The sequence below is a fragment of the Gigantopelta aegis genome, chromosome 4 (genome assembly GCF_016097555.1).
Source record: "Gigantopelta aegis isolate Gae_Host chromosome 4, Gae_host_genome, whole genome shotgun sequence".
NCBI lineage: Eukaryota > Metazoa > Mollusca > Gastropoda > Neomphalida > Peltospiridae > Gigantopelta > Gigantopelta aegis.
In genome coordinates this window covers 32,762,079-32,782,569 of record NC_054702.1, presented here as the reverse complement: position 1 = coordinate 32,782,569, position 20,491 = coordinate 32,762,079, and the positions used below count along the sequence as shown (strand labels likewise).

The 20,491-nt window shown below is 35.5% G+C and overlaps 1 protein-coding gene across 5 annotated transcripts in view; it reads right to left on the bottom strand.

Annotated features, from left to right (window-relative positions):
• Window positions 1-655: 655 nt before the first annotated feature.
• The window catches only part of LOC121370404 (E3 ubiquitin-protein ligase UBR2-like), a 73,332-nt gene continuing 53,496 nt past the window's right edge, over window positions 656-20,491 (bottom strand). For all 5 annotated transcript variants that reach the window (XM_041495600.1, XM_041495599.1, XM_041495601.1 and 2 more), the window contains 15 exons: window positions 20,119-20,259; window positions 19,396-19,560; window positions 17,291-17,391; window positions 16,626-16,737; window positions 16,215-16,275; window positions 15,810-15,897; window positions 14,698-14,850; window positions 13,690-13,926; window positions 10,647-10,722; window positions 9,810-9,943; window positions 9,316-9,427; window positions 8,833-8,970; window positions 7,742-7,915; window positions 6,956-7,057; window positions 656-6,005 (listed from right to left, as the gene is read on the bottom strand). In XM_041495600.1, the coding sequence (XP_041351534.1) occupies window positions 5,864-6,005; window positions 6,956-7,057; window positions 7,742-7,915; window positions 8,833-8,970; window positions 9,316-9,427; window positions 9,810-9,943; window positions 10,647-10,722; window positions 13,690-13,926; window positions 14,698-14,850; window positions 15,810-15,897; window positions 16,215-16,275; window positions 16,626-16,737; window positions 17,291-17,391; window positions 19,396-19,560; window positions 20,119-20,259 (1,936 nt within the window). In that variant the 3' untranslated portion in view covers window positions 656-5,863. The remainder of the gene's footprint in view (window positions 6,006-6,955; window positions 7,058-7,741; window positions 7,916-8,832; window positions 8,971-9,315; window positions 9,428-9,809; window positions 9,944-10,646; window positions 10,723-13,689; window positions 13,927-14,697; window positions 14,851-15,809; window positions 15,898-16,214; window positions 16,276-16,625; window positions 16,738-17,290; window positions 17,392-19,395; window positions 19,561-20,118; window positions 20,260-20,491) is intronic.

The following is a 20,491-nucleotide window of genomic DNA, read 5'->3' as shown; positions in this document are numbered from 1 at the left end:
CTCATATTTTTAAAACCGCACATGCATCGGAGAAGTAAGTTATGAAGCCTATGTTTAGTCTATTTTTAGAGGGTATTTTACCATTTCAAAGTCATAGACTCATGTCTCACTCAGTTGTAAATTTATCCAAATGTGTTACAAGTTTGTAGATCAACTAAACTTAGGGTTAATTTTCACGGGTCGAAACTAGGGTCTGTCCCTTTAATACATGTGACACACTCTTGAGATTACCCACTAAAATACTTTTTTTATCTACCAGTAAATGAAAATATTTGGTTGTGATTTTTTTATAGGCTTGTAGCTGAAGGTATAAACTTTATGTTTCAAAGCAAAAATAATGAAATATTTTTGTCGGGAAACACCATTATTGCAAATTTGACATAGCACCTTTAAGACCCAAGATTACATTTTACTTGTTTAGAATATTAGTGTCGGTATAATTTTTGTAATATTTACCTCAAAGTTTATTTAATTTTCTAATATATATTTTTTTCATACATTTAATATTGGTAATAGAATACTACACTCATTTTCGTTAGAAATAATAAAACCCTCAAACCAAACAAAAAAGTAACTAATACCCCCTCCCCCACCCCCCTCCCCCCACTACCCAAACAACCTACTACCCCTCTAAAAACAAAACAAAGCAACAATGTTTTAGTAAAGGTCTTTATTTACAAATTACAGCTAACAATTTACACTATACATGAGTAACTTGCCCATATTAAATAACCATTAACACGTGAAATTGATTACTAGCATATAAACATGCAAAATAAGTTCAAACAAAAAAATGTCATCACAGACTGAAAAAAAGAAAAACATATCACATGTTAACTTGCAAAGTTATGTGCTAGTGTTAACTTAAAACATTCTGATTAATAGGTATAATAGTTCATTCCTATCAAAGATACATACCGTATTTAAGAACAATATCAAAATAATTCATGTACACAATACTGTGGACAGACATCAGTGTCAAGATTATATATTTTCATGAATAAGATGCTCGAGTAACAAGTTACACAATAAATGCATTGTTTATTTTAACTTTGAAGACACCTATAAATGCTAGTTTTAAAAAATCTAAATTTATTTGTCATCACTGGATAGGTACCATATGATCATGTTTTCTTGTGCGTGTATGTGTGTATAGGATTTTCTAGGGGGAAGGAGGGGTCAACGTACATTCCCCCCTCACCTACCATACTCCAGTGTAAACTACAATGCAGTGTATATAAAACCAATGGCAACTGTCCTGCAGAAGAACTTGGGAGGACGAAGATATTACTTCTTCACTAAAAAGAAATAATAATAGTACCATAGTTGTCGTAATTATAGGATTACCAAAGAGTACACCAGAAAAGTGGCATCGCTACTATGTTTTGTAAATGTTTGGTTAGCATCGGTTATTATAGGTAGTAAGCAATGTTTTTAATCACAGAACAATAACCTAAGCCTTAACCAATACTTACCTTTATATGTTTCAGATATGGTATGATGTCCATTGGTGTCAGAAATGGGATGGCTGGGAGTGCATTGGCCTTCCACTTATAAACATTATACTGGCATCTTCTGATACAACAACAACAATAATAATAATAATAATAATAATAATAATAATAATAATAATAATAATAATAATAATAGTAATAACAAACATTCTGAGAGTACTGCTAACACAATATATGTCCCCCAACACAGCCCCACACATTTTTGTATTTCCAAAGTTCAAGAGCCATAACAGTCGAGCTTGATCTGTAACAGTACATGGTAAAGCTATACACAAATCTATATGTGGGACAGACAGACAGACGGATAGAAGAATGGAGACAAAACCTAATCCCATCCAGCTGGACTAACAATAATGTTTCCTTGCTTTACCATAAATAGCCTGCCTTATTCAAACTGCAGAGTTAACACAAACCTGTTTAAAATAGCACTTGTATTATTCTCACAAACATAGAATATAGTTATTTTTCAAAGCTATCGTATAAACTTTAAAGGAACATTCACAATATCTGGTAAAGACATAATGAAAGGAATTACAGGTGAGAAAATTAAAATGACCTCCCCAACCAAAATATCACCACAAAATCAAACAAACAAAATACAAACTACTCCTAAAACAAACCTGGCTCTAATTCTAAAAGTATGTAATATGGACAATACTTTAAATGGTAGTCTATTCTTTAGAACCCAGAAAGAATCAAATGGCATCATTTGTCGAAAAGTATCTTAAATTAACCGATTATTAATGTATCCTTTTTTCAGTCTTCATTAAAAACTAAATTTTCTCGCTGATCAGCATCACAGCAGTTACACCAAATGTTAAAAATGTCAAACCAAGTTGCAGTGTATATGACATAATGAGTATTACATTTGTAAAAATGCCCTTGTTAGTTTACACATGTACACATACATATACAGAGATAAGCAGACAGATGTATAAACCAGCAGTATGTGTTAACATATAAGTATTGGGTCAAGTTAATTAATGAGTATAGTTTTAAAAACCTGCATCAACCAGAAAGAATCCACTGGCTGCTCATGTAGAAAAATCTATAAATTGATAGATTAATGCCTCCGTTTTGCAGTTTTCATTAAAAAAAACCCTACAAAAAACCACTGAATAAGCCCACTATTTAACATCACAACACATATTAAAGTAAAAAAAAGAACCCCAAAACAAAACCCCAGCAATAAACCAATTAACAAAAACATCAAAGAAAGTTTCAGTGTCGTAGAACATAATACATTTGTAAAAATACCGGTGTTGCTTTACATATCAAGGCACATACATATAAAATTACACATACAAAGATAGATGTAAATGTTTGTTACATCGTATATGTATATGCATATTATGTACACGCATTACCCAGTATTACATGTTAATGTATATACATTAGGTTAAGTTGATTAAAGGGACACTGAAGTCTAGACAATGTTGTACTGAAATCGAGGTACAACATACCAGAAACTAATATTTTAACACTTTATATAATTATATTTTACTAGGTGTAACCCATGCTCAGCACGGAAACCATTACCTGGTAAATGGGGTGTGGTGGCCATACATTGGTCTTTTTCCAAAAACATTTACTGTCATATAGCAGAGATGCTTTATCCTAGTAGCACATGTAACATGTGCTACAGGCCTCGCGCTTCAGGGGGCCCCGCAGTGATGTGTTCATTTACATTTTCCCCCTCTCCCCGAAGGGGTTGAAAAATATATATCCTGAGAAGGGGTTCCCGCTGTTATTTGTGCTACAGACCCCGTGGATCCTTAAACCGGCTCTGCCATGTAGATAGCCAGCCAAGAAACACTTCTATGTTAACTGACAAAGATGGCAGCCTTCATTGCAGTTGTATTTATGGAATTCATCTTTGTGTGCAATATTTAGCACGATGTGTGTATGGTAGTCGACAGGACCCGACTGCAAAAAGATCTGTGTAAAGTGCCACATCGGTTAATTACAAAGATGACAGTCGGCTGTACAAATCAAAAGAGAAGTGGTCAAAATTACTGGAAACTCTTAAAACAGCACTCTTCTTTCAATGTGAGACCGAATATAGTGTGTAACATCACACCTGAATGAACCACAGAACCATGGCTAGATATCTATACAGTACTGACAGGTTTATATCATTGTGTGCTGGCTGTGTTATGTTGAATTTGCACTTATTTAAAAATTATAAAAAAAAACAGAAAGAAAAAAAGTATAGTTCAGTGACTTAACTACCAGGTATAGCAATGACTTGAAATTATGGTTACTACGAATAATAGACTGGAAACGAAATATGTACCAACATACATGTACATACAATCTTGTACAAATATTCAACAGAACTGCTAATGAACAGCTACCTGGAATAATGGTTTTACAATATTTATTATTACTGGTGGAACTGATTCATTGCTAAACAACGTGTGGAAGAGAACTAATATGCATGTATCATTTAATAGTATGGTGTCATACTAACAATCTTTTTAACGCTCCAACTTCAGTCAGCGAACTGAACCAGTCACTTAGCCATGCCTCTCGTCCAATCAGATCAAAGCATTGGCCACAGATTCCACTGTTTATAGCATCAAAAAGAGTCACTCTGTGTCCAAATACATACAACAGAATCTTCTGAGTTTCTGGTACCACTAGTAATTTTTCTCCTCAACATTTTCAAAATACTATGTTGAAACATTTGCATCATTATTTTATGTCATATTTTACAGAAACAATGTCTGGGAAAATTTGTCTCCGAAGTATATCTCATTTTACCATAGACGTCACTTGGTGATCAAACTCCCATAAATATTCTTCAACAACACACAATATAAATAAAACACCATTGCATCCAATACATTTTTATATTAAAAAAAAAAAAAAAATTGGAGCCTAAATTCTGAAGAATACTATAATGTGGTCATCAGCTATAAATTAAAAAAAATCTTTGTAAGTTACAAATCAAAAGCAATGAATATTGTTGTCAACATGACGTGTAAATACAAGCCATCTTTTGAGAGAAATGTGATTGACCTATCCAACCGATGATGTGTACCAAATTTCATTGCAATGGACTACATACTTCCAGACTGATACGGTTTTCAATAAAAAGTATATTAAAATGCTCATTGCTATCAGATTGTATAGATTAAATATCACTTTACACACAGGGGTAAAGGTAAAATGCAGGAACAGCCACGATAGAGTGAAACCTGAATTGTTACTAGTAATCAATATGCAGTACAGAGAACTGCATGAGCAATAGCTTTACCTTGGCTGTTGATTTCTTCCCTGTATCAAAAAGGAGATTTAACACATGCAAGTTGATAGGATACTTCTTTATTTACCATGAAATGTTTTTTAATGTCAGTGATAGAAATAAGCAAAACATATTACTAGTCCACCTGACAAATACATTTAGAAATCTACTTGTCCGTCAATATTTTCACTTGTCCAAATAAATAGATTGTTTTATTCAAGTACAAGGATGAAATTTTTAATTGCTGAAAATGAAATTTGCACTGAAATGTTTTACTTGTCCACTGGACAACCACTGAGGCACAGTTTGCTTGTTCAAATAGATTTTCACTTGTCGGGACAAACAGACAAGTGCTTATTTCGAACACTGAATGTAAGTTGGTATGGGTTTAAAACATACAATATATTTATACACGTTTTAATATTTTTCATAATAAAGTTAAAAGCCAATTCATTAGTTCCTTTTTGACACAAAACAGACTGTACTTATGTAAACAAAAACAAAATATTTCAACTGAAATGATCCTAATATTTCAGACTTCGAAATGCAGTGAGTGTTTCTCAGTAACATCTATTTTTATGACAATCCTGAATGGACTTGGGTTAAATAATCATAAAATGTACGTGTGACTACAATAAATAAATGCAATATTTAACCAACAAAACTTACGTGTATAATTGTAAAAAAAAAAACCTCCCTAACAACAAATTATATTCTGAAAGACATCTACATTGCAAAAGTAGTTAATTGAAAAAAAGAGAAGAAAAAAAAAAGAGAAGATAAACAAAAAACAAACACACCATCACCGGTGCTTCTTCTAAATATAAATTATTTTAATTAAAACTTTTGGCACCCAGACATAGGTATACTGAAACTCCACACAAATGTTAAAAAAAAGAGAAAAAAAAGAAGAAAAGAATGAGTCTGATCTTTTCCCAGTCTTGACTCTTGATGAAGTGATCAAGATGGATAAGACCAAAAGATGTGCAAATCAGCAAATAAATAGTTCACATACAGATCATAAGTTAACTAGTTCTACACTACTATAACAACCCTGTCCTTGCACAACACGAGCAGCAAGTTAAATAATAAAGATAAATCAAAGATTCTGCCATTCTATTGTTGTAAAACTGCTGTTGAATTCCAGATTATGAGCGATTGTTTCTGGAATTGCGTGTGTGAACCACAGTTTCTTTAAGTGGCTGTATCGCTCTTCACATAGATGCAGTGGATTTCCACGCCTGAAAAATTAAGACACAGCATTTAAGATTCACTAAAAATAAAGAAGTTCTATAGTGGTATTTTACGAACAATAGCAGGGTTTACGCTAGACCTAAACCATTATTAGCAATAATTATTTGGTAACTTCGGTCAGAAAATCTACAGCCAAAGACAAGTTTCAATTAGCTGTGAAACAAAATTAAGTTTTTAAAAAGTTATTTAATAGCATGTATTTGATTTTTGAATTAGCTTTTTGGCTGTTTAATCATATACATTCCAAAATCAACTGTAATTTGCTTTTAGTGATTTGGTGAATGACAGCTTAAACTTTGAATAATATTAAACTGTACAGTACAACTAAAAAGTCCTACAAAACACTAAATTCATCCTCCAATTAGAACTTTCTGGGATCTTTTTAACTCTAATTTCTAAACTGCTAACAAATAATTCTAAGTTATTAGGAAACTTCAGGATCTTATTACTTAGCAAACATTTCATTTTTCCATTTACTTGCACATGTGCAATTGAAACAAATATTCAAAAAGGTAAATCTTTACTTCAGCTAATGTTACTTTAAGACAACAGAAATACAGTAGACTTCAAAGGGGACCGACTAAATGTGCCCTTTTACACAAAGTGTTGGATTAGACACATTTCACCCATGCTACTCTCACTGAATGGTACTCTTATGATTATGCTTACAGTGTCTTCGGTTTGGGCGGAGTCGACTGCAATTTTAGAATTTAACATCTGTCTAAATTAGTGTCATGCTAATATATTGACGATTAAAAGAAAATAGATCAAAAGAATATTGATAATTTTTTCAAAGTGGCACTAAATTACAAAAACACAAGTTGATGTAAGTCTTGTATTTCGAAATACAATAATTATCATCAAATGTGAAGTTTGCGTTTTAGGATACTTTCTTTTGATTGTGAGTACATTCTGACGGTACATGATGATAACATACCTCAATCCTTGATCTGTTTCTCCATAGTTGTCTAGATATGGTGGAGCAAGAAAGCAACCTTTTGTCTTTCCTGCTAACAGCAGTATCTGACAGTCTCGAACTCTGTAATGTAAAGGACAGCAGTGCTCTTAGACTGACACTAGACCAAATCAGAACTTGCCTTGTAGCTTTCATAGCAATAATGCAGATAACATTTGTCAAAGAATAATAATTTTAGTATGTTCCTTCCTTCCTTCCAGTGATGGGATATTGTTTCGAATGAGAAATTTAAACAAGTCAAAACCATAGATGGCAATCAATCCTGCACCCCACCCACTGTGGCTCAGGTCAGTGGTCTACCACCCAGCTACACCCCTCCTATTCAGTGAAACAAAGTCTTGTGGTTATTTCTAACTATGGCTTTTGTGTCTGTTATATACACCAATGAAGGAAGAAGGAAGGAAATGTTTTATTTAACCATGCACTCAACACATTTTATTTACGGTTATATGGTGTCGGACATATGGTTAAGGTCCACACAGATATTGAGAGAGGAAACCCGCTGTTGCCACTTAATGGGTTACTCCTTTCTATCAGCAGCAAAGGATCTTTTATATGAACCATCCCCCAGACAGGATAGCACATATCACAGCCTTTGATATCCAGCCATGCAGCACTGATCGTAGCGAGATATTGCCAAATGGGCCGACTGACGAGGATCGATCCCAGACTGATTGTGCATCAAGCGAATGCTTTACCACTGGGCTACGTCTTGCCCCATACACCAACAAAGACGGTAAATTTTACCTGAGAAAAACCCCCGTGCCTGCCCCACAGAAGTATGCGTGTTCTGTAGCTGCTCCCACTGAACTGCCTTCGAGATCCTTCTGACAACAGTAGCTCTGTGAACACAACATCTGACCACACACCAGGCACATGGTCGGAGCTCGACTGTCATCACTGTCTTTGGACTTCGGACAACTAGACAGCAAATTTGAAAACCAAAAATTACTTTTAAAAAGTCAATATGATAGCATAGGAATTAATTTCCAAATTAATATGGTTACGTTTTTTTGGTTAAGAAGTCAAAACTGTCATAAAGTAAAGTAAAGGTTTTGGACTTTCAGAGATATATAACTAACATACCTTTGTTGTAGAAACATTTTGCTTTATTTAATCAAATCAATCAAGGTATTAACAGTTGATGCAACTTGTAGCAGTAGCAACTTTCTGTGCTTATGTCACCTATTAAACATTCTTCATAATTTCTGGCTGGTCAAGAAGTATAGTCTGTCAGTATAATTCGATTCCAGATTTTAGCATCATGTGTTAACCCCACCCCACCCCACAAAAAAAAGAAAAAAAAGTTGAAGAGTATTACTAAAATATGACTGATTGCTGGACTAAACTTGTCAATGTTATTTGTTACTAGATGTGAATATTAACATTCATTTTGTAAACATGTCTCTATATACAAGTATGTGTAAACATGGTGTATAATGTTATTTTTCAAATGATGCCCACGCCTCTCCACTAATTAGAAATAACAGAAACAATTTTAGCACTACCTTGCATATATACTCGTAGAAAAAAGTTTATGTGCACCAAATAAAATGGTTTCAAACTAACGGCAAGTTTGTAAATGGTTGAAAGTTGACAAAGATGAGGACACCCCATAATTGTGCAAATCGTATCATGATGTTTACGAATGACCAATAAAACACATTTTAAAAATGATTTCCTTCATGATGGTTAAACATGTACCTTGTGCAATACATTCACAAGAACCATCTTGCCGATAACATTTACATTTTTTCCAGTTTACTTCAAATCTTTAATTACAATATGTTGTACTACATCTGTTTTGAAAGCCAATACATGAAGAAAACAGCACTCACGTGAATGTAGACACTTTGTTTATCAGTTCACTATAGTCTACAGGCAATGGGACCAGATCATTTTTCACTATTGGATATCGTACAATCTTTTCACTGTTTGCAGACAATCGATCCCTTAGTGACTTGCTTGAACACCAACTGAAAAAAAAAAGATTTATTAATGTGTCTTTGAGAGAGACAGAGACAGAGACAGAGACAGAGACAGAGAGAGAGAGAGAGAGAGAGAGAGAGAGAGAGAGAGAGGGAAAGACAGCATATATGATTAAAATAATTTAGTTTTACCATTTCCAGTGTCATCAGTAAAACTAAACTTGCAACATTAAAATCAGCATTAACTGATAAAATACAACATAGTTATTCCCTAATTAATAACATAATTATTCCCTATTTCAGAAATGAGAACTAATTTCATAAAAATCTTACTATTAAATGTCTAAGTTAATAGCAGTACATTTTAATAACCCATAAAAGCGTAACTTGTACCTTTTGATGAGGGCAGTGGTGATGTCTCCCACTGATTCGAACAGCTCAGACATGTTGACAGGCAGAGACAAATAGCGACACAACACCTCATACTCCTTGGTGCAGAAATGATCTGTAGTAACAACAAAAAACAATCACTTTAAAAAAAAGTCAAATCTCACAAACTATATTACAAAAATATATATATTTATATATATTATGCAGACATAAGAACTCATGAGCCCAAACAATTCTCTAGAAGACAGATTAAACTGCTAGCTCACAATTATAAGTGGTCAGATTAATTTGTTATAGCATCTTTATTGTATTGTTGCCCTTATAACTAAGTATTTTCAAAAAATTTATGTTTGTTCTTCATTTCCTCTGTCATCATGTGTGGATTGTTAAGGCTGGTGTAAAAAAAAAAGACACACACTCCACCAGAATAGCTTTAATATACATTTTATTCCTGTCTAAATGCAAAACAGAATGATCAGGAGTATGACGTGTCGTACCATGAAGTTCATCTGGTGGACTCACTCCAGTGATGTGGAAATACAAGATGGCCGCACATCGAAGGAAAGGCATCACGGCTGAGCGTACATACTGCAACAGTTGATATGGTGACGGCACTTTCTCTGGTGTCAGACTAAACACACAATAAGAAATTAGTTATTTTTATGTTCTTATGAACGATTAAACTATATGCATTATTTTTTACACATCCGTTGATGAGAACATCATTCGTTATTTTTGATAACACATAGTTGTTTACACATGTATGTGTGTTAACAATTTCAAGACATACGACTGGCTACTCCTAGGTGGTGACCAGGTCACCAATGCCATACATCCAATGAAAAAGCAGCATGGTCGAAATCAATTACACTGTGACATATAGTTAACCTGACAATCATTTGTCTGTGACGTGTAAGTTAGCTACAAGTGAAAGGGTCATAAATAATGTTTAGTCGAAAAAGATGTTAAAATATGCTTAAAACCTTGTTTTTGAGGATATGTAAGAAATAAAATAATACATTCGTGTGAGTTAGATACAATTTATGTCACAACTCATTTAAAAACGTATCAAACTCACTTTCACTCGTTATATACACTTTAAAACAACTAGTGAGATAAAATACATTGTTACATCAAAACTTTAATTCATATAAAAATGTGTAAGTTTTATTATCTTTACCATGATACAAAACTTATTTGCATGTAATATATTGCATTGAACTAACATTACAAAAAATCTGAAAATAAGTGAAAATGAAGAAATTTAGCTATCACATTTTGCCAGTATATAATTTATTATTATAGTGATTGCCTGATAAAAGAGAAATTCTTACCCAGCTGTCTTCTGAAGTTGGAGATATATTTTCAGTAAGGCTTCACCCTCACTATCAGATTCAACATCCATAGATTCTAAAACAACACATCAAACAGAATAAAAGAAAAGGAAGGTAATAATATATTTAATAAGACTTGAAATAAAAACTGGTAATTCTGACATACCTACATTATATTTATGAATTGTATACATGTACTGCATTGGTAAATGAGATACTTGGCACATTAACAGATGTGAAAAAGAAGAAGAAAAAGAAACACTGGCAAAAATATTCTCCTAATATCTATCTACTGAGAGACATAAAAAACCACAATGGCTATTTCACTGAATATTTTATATTGAGCATGTGGACAAATGACATATTTGTAACAACTGAAACTGAAAGAGAATCTTGTTAAAATCAGAAACAAATGGAATAAAATGTGTATGAAGCACAAAACACAAGTTGGCATTTATTGCAACAATACAATGTTGTATATGAAAAAAAAAAATCAACGTGCAATTTTCCCCATCTTTCTTCAATATGCCACAATAATTCATGTTTAAAAAATGCTATTGTTGCAATAAAACACCAAGTTGTGTGTTTTTGTTTCAATCACATTTTATTCCAATTTGAACAATATTCTCTTTCAGTTACACTCGTTACCAATATGTCATTTGTCTGCATGCTTAATATATATGACATGACATTTTTGCATCTCAGTATATTATAGTGTTCTTATAGTCAGTCATGTCTTTCATAATAGCATAATTTTTAATGTGAAATATACAAATGTACCTCAGGTATAAAACAGCTAACCGTAAATGTAAACTTACAATGTTTTATGAAATTAGCTCCAGAACACAGGGCTTCTAGATTATGGTAGCCTCATTTCCATGGCTAGTGATATTCAGTGTTGGGCTAGTAAATAACTACTATTGTCATGCCTAACGGCTAGTGAAAATATACTCTTCAAAAAAAGAAACGCAAAAGGGTACAAATGGGTTATAACTCCGATTTTATGTTTCTTACCGGTTCATGCTTTGTGAATATAAGGTCATTGCATGTCCCAAACACATTCCCACGGTTACATTCGATAAAACGCAGCTACTGTACAATAAAGTTCCAAAATGTGAATATTCGCAAAAACGCAGCCACGTGCAAACCATGTCACCACTGCACGTGCGTTGTCTGCACGTGCAACATGAACACCGACAGTATAAAAGTGCAGGGTGTTCGCTTGCCTGGCCTCTGTATCTGGCCGACAGTTGACAATCCAGGACATGCCACGTCTCAGTGAACCGCAGAGAAGCAATGCCATCGGCCGACTAGACGCAGGCGAATCCAGAACGGCCGTTGCCAGGGCATTCCATGTGTCCCCAAGCACCATCTCCAGACTGTGGGACCGTTACCAGCAACATGGATCAACACGTGACCTCCCTAGATCCGGTCGACCACGGGTCACTACCCCCGGGCAGGACCGCTACATCCGGGTACGCCACCTTCGGGACCGATTGACTACTGCCACCTCCACAGCCGCAGCAATACCAGGTTTGCGCAGGATATCCGACCAGACCGTACGGAACCGCCTACGTGAGGTAGGAATTCGTGCCAGACGTCCAGTTCGAGGTGTCATCTTAACACCACAACACCGTCGACTCCGACTGCAGTGGTGCCAGATTCATCGACAATGGCCTCAACTGCGATGGAGACAGATGTGGTTCAGTGACGAGTCCCGATTTCTGCTCCGACGTCATGATGGAAGATGTCGCGTGTATAGGCGTCGTGGTGAACGTTATGCGGCAAACTGCGTGCAGGAAGTGGACAGATTCGGCGGGGGTAGTGTCATGGTGTGGGCAGCCATCTCACACACTGGCAGAACTGACCTGGTCCACGTGCAGGGCAACCTGAATGCACAGGGCTACATTGACCAGATCCTCCGGCCACACATCGTTCCAGTTATGGCCAACGCCAACGCAGTGTTCCAACATGACAACGCCAGGCCTCACACAGCACGTCTCACAACGGCTTTCCTACAGAACAACAACATTAATGTCCTTCCTTGGCCATCGATATCACCGGATTTGAACCCAATTGAGCATCTATGGGACGAGTTGGACCGACGCCTCCGACAGCGACAACCACAGCCCCAGACCCTGCCCGAGCTGGCAGCAGCCTTGCAGGCCGAGTGGGCCACCATCCCCCGGGACGTCATCCGTACTCTGGTTGCTTCAATGGGCAGGCGGTGCCAGGCAGTTGTCAACACACGCGGAGGCCACACCCGGTATTGACTCCAGATGACCTTGACCTTGGTGGTGTGTCCTATCACTTACTCACAATGGACTAGAGTGAATTGTGAACAATCCTGCAACATTTGGTAATTATCGGACTCACCATTCAATAATTAAATCAATTCTCCAAATGTTACGACAATGTGGTTTTGCGTTTCTTCTTTTGAAGAGTATATTTTGTCGAATATTGCAGTTAAGTCTATTTTTTAAATATGAATATCCTGCTCCCATCCCCACTCCTAAAAGCCCTGCAGAACGACACGGTTAAGATTAAATTTACGGTAAAGCTGAGATTCAATGTCATGATTAGAGATACACGACTGGTATATTAAAGAGCCGTGGTAAGTGCTATCCCGTCTGTAGCATGGTGCACATAAAAGATCCCTTGTTACTAAAGGAAAATGTAGGTTTCCTTTTTAAGACTGTATGTCAGAATTACCAAATGTTTGACATCCAATAGCCAATGATTAATAAATCAATGTGCTCTAGTAGTGTCATTAAACAAAACAAACTTTAACTGTCTCTCTCTGTGTGATATATAACAGTTGAATTTTTATATTGAAGGTTATCATCACATTATCTTTTGCATTGACCATAGTTTTACACCCAATAGCCGAAGTATTTTTCATGCTGGGGTGTCGTTAAACATCTATTCTATTCTACTCTGTGTGACTATATGTCTGTGTCTTTCTCTTTGATTAGAGATATAGCGGAACATTAGCCGGCAGAACGTGTGTCTGTGAAAAGTGCTTGTACTGCAATGATCTCACCCTCTGTGTCCCAGGCGAACGTGAGTAGAATCTGCACGATGTGTGCCGTCACCACGAGCTGCATGGCATGCTGGTTGTTGAGGTCGCCCGTCGGCAGCGTGTTGACTATGCAGTGCTGCTGGTCGACGTACAGCGAGGGCAGCGTCATCGTCACGATCGTCAGGAAGTGGAACATGTCCAGGTCCAGCAGGCACGGAGAACCCTTGTTCACCTTCTCAGAGTCACACGGGATGAGGGCTGCCAACAGAGTGATAGAAAATGTATTCCAATATATATATATACACTTGTATTATACATAGAACACATATTTATGAATTTATGATAGTAATGTTTTTTATTATCCATGTGGATTACAATAAACAGTTACATAAATAAGGCACAATATTTTACGAGAGAGAGAGAGAGAGAGAGAGAGAGAGAGAGAGAGAGAGAGAGAGAGAGAGAGAGAGAGAGAGAGAGAGAGAGAGAGGGAGGGGACAGAAGAAAAGAGTTAAAATAAATAAAATGTGGCTTGATTTTGTGTTTAACCATTTAACATGACAAACACGAAGAGCACTGTCAAATTTATGTTGTAGACTTGATGGAACACTGCTTGCTGTAATTAGTTTGACATTGTGAAAAGATTCAGTCCATGATGTCATTCCAGCACAGACACCAACAGTTTAATTCTTATAACAAAAGGAACTATTTAATACTATGTGTGTAAAACTATGGTAAAGCTTTAACCTAGTGTGTCACCTTGCATGAATGCCACAAACAAAATTTATGGAACTCATTTGGGAATTATTTTATATCTGGGATCTGATACCCATTTAAAAATAAAAGCTTAACTGATCTTTAAAAAGCTGAAATCTCTGTACAATACCTATATAAAGATCATTTTTGAACATTTAAAATCCAATCCAATCTATTTTGTAAAAATTAGTTGATGCAAAAAAAAGTTTAAATCTGAAAAATCACGTCCCTGTTCTATGCCTCGCTCCAATTAATAATGTATATATAATCTACCTGACAGCAGTCTGACACAGTTCTGTTTGACCATGTCCGGGTTCATGACCTGGCTACAGACTGCCGCGAACCGCACGAGCGACCCGATGAGATCAGCCTGACGAGTGGGGATCGATCCAAACAGAGATTTGCCTTCACCTCGTAGATTCTGCTCTGAAAAGTGAAACAAAGAAGAAAAAAACATTCAGTCAAAACCTCGCAAACACTGTGAAGTAAAAAACGAGAAAGAAATGTTTTATTTAACAACACACTCAACACATTTTATTTAAGGTTATATGGCGTCAAACATATGGTTAAGGACCACACAGATATTGAGAGAGGAAACCTGCTGTTGCCACTGCATGGGCTACTCTTTTCGATTAGCAGCAAGGGATCTTTTATATGCACCATCCCACTGATGGGGTAGTACATACCACGGCCTTTGATATACCAGTCGTGGAACGAGAAATAGCCCAATGGGCCTCAGACACTGTGAAGTAAATTCTGTTCACAAGGAATCTAGGTTCACCCCCTTTTTTAAGTTAGTCTTTGCCAGAGACCACTCAATTCAATAACAAGTAAACGTGCTTTAAGTTCTCGTTCATTTTATCAAGGATTTTTTTCAGCAGGTTAAAATGGGTAAACATCTGCACCCTCAAATTTTACGATGTAATGAATCTGTATCAAATAAATTGTAGAGTAACATTGTTTTAGAAGGGTTAGAAAGTAGTTTTAACATTTCTGTATGCCAAAGAGCTCAAATGAAAATCAAATGTATATAGTTATTTAAAGAGCATTCATTTTGTTATATTTGGTTAGGTTAATTCGAACTTGGATTTGGTTACAGATTATTAAACCACATTTGACAAATAATGTTTGGGGTCGAGCTTAAACCCTAAATGTTATTTTTATTTTCTATTAAGGAAAAACGGATGTGCTTATGAATGTTCACAAAAATGGATCATATCTTCATCTCAAATGGAGCTTTGACTGCATTGGTCTCAACATTGTGGCTTGGCCAGTGCTAGCACTTGCTAGGTATTGAAAAAAACAACAGTTTCCACCAAAGTTGTAGTTTTATGTTTCATTCTCTACATGTTATTTACTATTTTATATCTAAAACAATGACATACCAACCGACTGGATGGTGAAAGCACATGTACTCCAAGCCAAAATAGATACACGTGGACTTTCATCATCTGGCTCCACGCTGAGACCAAACTGAAAACAAAGTACAAACAGAGCATAAAGTGAAGGTAACAAATCAATCGTGGTAAAAGTTTTTCTTTTTAACATTTGAAATATACATTTTTGTTAGTGCTGAAGATTAACTTTGGTATTCAGATTGTTGCACAAGCTCATCAAATTTCAGATTTGCGTACACCCACATATAGCTTTAAACTTATAAAAGTAGCAGCTTTCGACACATATTTTAACATCACTGTCTATCAGTATTACTTGGCGGAATGTGCCCTGTTGGAACATATGTAAAAATAGTGTACACGGAAATTAAACACAAAATTCAATTTAATACTAACTGCATACACATCTCTGGCAAACTTCTTTAGCATCTCTCTCATTCCTTCTGAAAAGTGTCCACTGGAAATAAAAACACAAGTGAATATTATACATATCGTCAACTACACATTGGCATGGGTTAACAGAACTTTTATTGATGAATATAGACCAATTTGTACCAAAGTACTTGAAAAAAGGAATACATTTTATAGAACATAATTTTAAGTTAATGTCATTTTGAAAGGAAAAATATCTGAGAAGCCATTGTTGAAAATGTCAAAGAATTCTAAAAGGGCATTAATAACAGTAATGGATACAAAAATTGTTTTACATCATTCTAAGTATACCATATGGTTTGTGAAGGAAAACAATCACAATAATTAAGAAACAGAAACAAAGTGTTAAAACACACAGTGTTAATGAACACAAACCTTGCATCATCATACACGTACTCCCACAGCAGCTGGAAATTTTTGGCTACACTTTCTGCCATCATTCTTGTGATGGTAGAAATTGGACAGGGTTGGAACAGTGAAAAGTCATCTGTTATAAAAATAAAAAAGTTATATAAATATCTGCCATTTTTACTTTTTTACTTATTACAATGGACTGACATAAAAAAATTTTTTTTTTAAATACTAAAATTAATAATACCCCTCTCCTCCCAAAACCCCCCCCCCCAACAACCACATTTTCAAAACAAATCAGCTTTTTCAATGTGATGTACTAGTCATAGTGCTGGTTAAGATGAAAAAAAACCCCAATGAATTCGACAAGGAGGTACAATTGTTTGATCCAAGAACCTTCAAGTGAGTCCTTTATCGATGGCAGCTAGATCGTGTCCCAAACCATGATGAAAGCTCAAAACAGTAATAGGAAAAATGTTTGTTTTGTTTAACGACACCACTAGAGCACATTGATTTATTAATCATCAGCTATTGGATGTCAAACATTTGGTAATTTTGATTTGGTGATCCCAAACCGACCACGCATCAAGCGAGCGCTTTACCACGGGGTACGTCCCACCCCATCAGTAATAGGAAAAGCAAAGGAAAAACAAGCATACATTAGTAAAAGTTGTGTGTGCTGAACTCACCCTCAGATTCCTTGTCTTGAGCTTCCTTTATACTGTTCTGCACAGTCTTTTCAATGCCATCCAACCAGTCGTCAAATCGCAGATCAACTTCCTTTTTGTTACTGCAACAGTACAAATGTCAAAATGCATCAAACGTTTCCCCTTAACTAGTGAACAATTTTGCCAAAATTTTACAAATAACATTAACAGGAGGAAATATAGTTACAGAATAGCTCTTATCGTATTATTATTAAAATATCCGAATAAGATAATCATACATAGGTGATATACCCAATAAAAATAGTAGAGTCGAGTCGGGTAATTCAGTACGGTCGGCTAACTCCATACACCCAAATAAAACATGTTATACATTCTACAACTTTGTGTTTTCATTACCCAGTATATTGTTATGTAATTTAAAAATAATTTCTGGGGCATTTCCAGCTATTTATATCCATATTTACAATTAGCTGGAGGTGTTGCACACTGATTGGCTGATCGTTCTTCCCGCGACACAGCTGAACAACCCACCCTGGACAAGAAAGGCACCAAAGTTGATATCCACTACACCGGTTTTTATGTGTAATACACGTATCCTGAATAAAGCGTGAGTATCGAGTATTATGATATTAAACATTAATAATATTTTTGAAGTTAATAAATGTTATACCTGTTCAATTGTTGTTATAAAAACAAACAAATTTTACACATAAAAAATGTACGGAGTTCGCCTCCATCATTTTATGACACCTTTACAGCTTCGGCAAATTCCGTACAGACACCCAGAAACCAAACTTATGCTCACATAGGTGAATTATAATAGCCTACCTGTTAATATGTGGGGTTTTTTTAGAATTAAAAAAAATTTGTTTAGTTAAACTGTTTCTCTCCGTGTAGTAAATATACTACTCTTAAAGCCAATTGTAGTCTTATTTATTAAACTATACCAAGGTACGGGACCAGAGTTTAGAGGGGCTTACGACAAAACATTTTGGGTTTTTTTCCCCATTTATTTTAAAGGGCCCAACAACAGTCCTCTGACACTCCTAGGCTGCAATGTTTAGTTCCCTTCGAGCACCACAACTATAGAAAGCATATATAAATTTAGGAACCCTCTGCCAATTAAACAACCTCAAATTACAAACAAATCAAAGCCCGTCCTAGTAAAAACAGAAAACAACAACAACAACAAAAAATCCAAATTAAACTAAACGAATTACTGTCTGCAGACAATGTTTATTTTTTTATTCCTTTACCATGACAAACCTTGACCCACCTATACCCTACAATTGCATAACCAGTAGGAACTCCCAACACCACACATACCTTCCATATCTACAATACCCAAAAGGAACTACAACAACTCCCAAAAACCATGTCATTAGGCCTGTTATTAAAGTGTTAATGTTCAAGATTTTGCCATGTATATAGCCAATCCTGCCAAAACAAAATCCTGGATCTGAGCTTGAAACCATTCATGTCATTACCAAATGCATTCCAAATATATATCGATCTGGTGAGATTTTATTCATAGCTACCCAACTGTACGATCTTACCCGATATGATGTACGAAATTACCCGCCTGGTGTACGACATTAACTGCTTCCAACATTAGACGGTAAACCGTTTGTAAACAATTTTGAAACAGAGCATACTCAAAACATTCAACATTTTACACATCACAAAAGGGAGATCATTGAATATTAGTATTGTTCAGGCATACAATCTGTCTGCAATGTGCTGTACACGAACTTCCATCCAAACCTGTACGGAATTACTCAACTCGACTCTAGTTAAAGCATTTTTAAGCAAGTACTAATGCAATGTTTAATGCAAACATGTAAAAAAGCAAAGTGAAACAAAGACATGATTTTAATTTATACTTAATATAATCTCAAAATCAATTTATAAAAAGTGTTCTTCAAGATTATAACAATGCATTAATTCTTATGTATGTTGATAGCCATTGCAAGATGCTAGCAACTGAACGGGCAGACTACATTACTTCAATTTTCATAATTTAATCTCAGCTTCAGAGCTAGAATTGAGGCGAGAGTTCCCTGCTTGCGATGTCTCTAATGTTTTAACTTGATCTGTAAAAACACTGGCTGTACAGAAATACATACCCAGCAGGATAGAGTGACGGCAGAGACGGAACAATGGGTATCACAGTATTACTTAATCCTTCACACAAAGGACAGAGGTATTCCATTTTGTCTATGTCATAACTAAAACTCTGTCTGAATCGTAGAGGTCTCCGTCGTTCTTTATTCATCACATTATCAAAATATCTGTAAGAAAAAAAAGAAACACCATGAGTCAGCTAACGCTTGTAACAAACAAATCTTTCACTGCCTTACAAACAACATATCTGTTTTAATTAAAATTAATTTTTGCTTTTTATTTAAAGACACCTTGCAAGTTTTAAGAATAATAGTATCCCGTACAGTGACACTAATTCCAGTAAATTATAGAATTTTACTGGCCAGATAAAACAATATGACAACAGGTCCAATCAGATATCTCACCAATGACAAGTGTGGCAGTCTTTAATGTACGATTCGGTATGAAGCTACCAATAATTGTACTTGACAATTGTTTGATTCTTTAGTAAATGAACAGTTTTTCTTCTAGAAATTAACTCAGTAATTTCTGTTAATAACTGCCAATGTGAGCCGGTTAAGAGAATTTTAAAACTCTGAATTATAAATATTATGTAATTAGATGCTCTTTTGTTTAACTTTTAAAGTTTTTTACTAACATGCCGAAAAATATATTTACTGTATGTAAGTTTAACACCTTGCATTCAGTTTTTTGTTGAAATCACCGTAAAACACAACAAAACCTACCTCTGCCAGCAGTCATGATGCATTACATGGCCACAGGAACTGACGTGAGTTCCCGTGAAGAGATCGACAGGGACAAACAGTGGATCATAATCGTCTTTTTTGTCCAACATTTTCCCCCGGGACTGAGACAATACCGTTGACCTGAAACAGGCAGTGGTCATCATGATATTACAATAACGTTTTTTAAGAACCGCGGAATATAATCTACACTGACCATTATTTCAACACAATCAAAATACGGGAAAATTAATCTAAGAAAGAAAGAAATGTTTTATTTAATGACGCACTCAACACATTTTAATTATGGTTATACAGAGTTCGACAAATCCGCTAGCCCGACGCCCGTGGCTAGTGGTTTTTAAGTTCGGGCTAG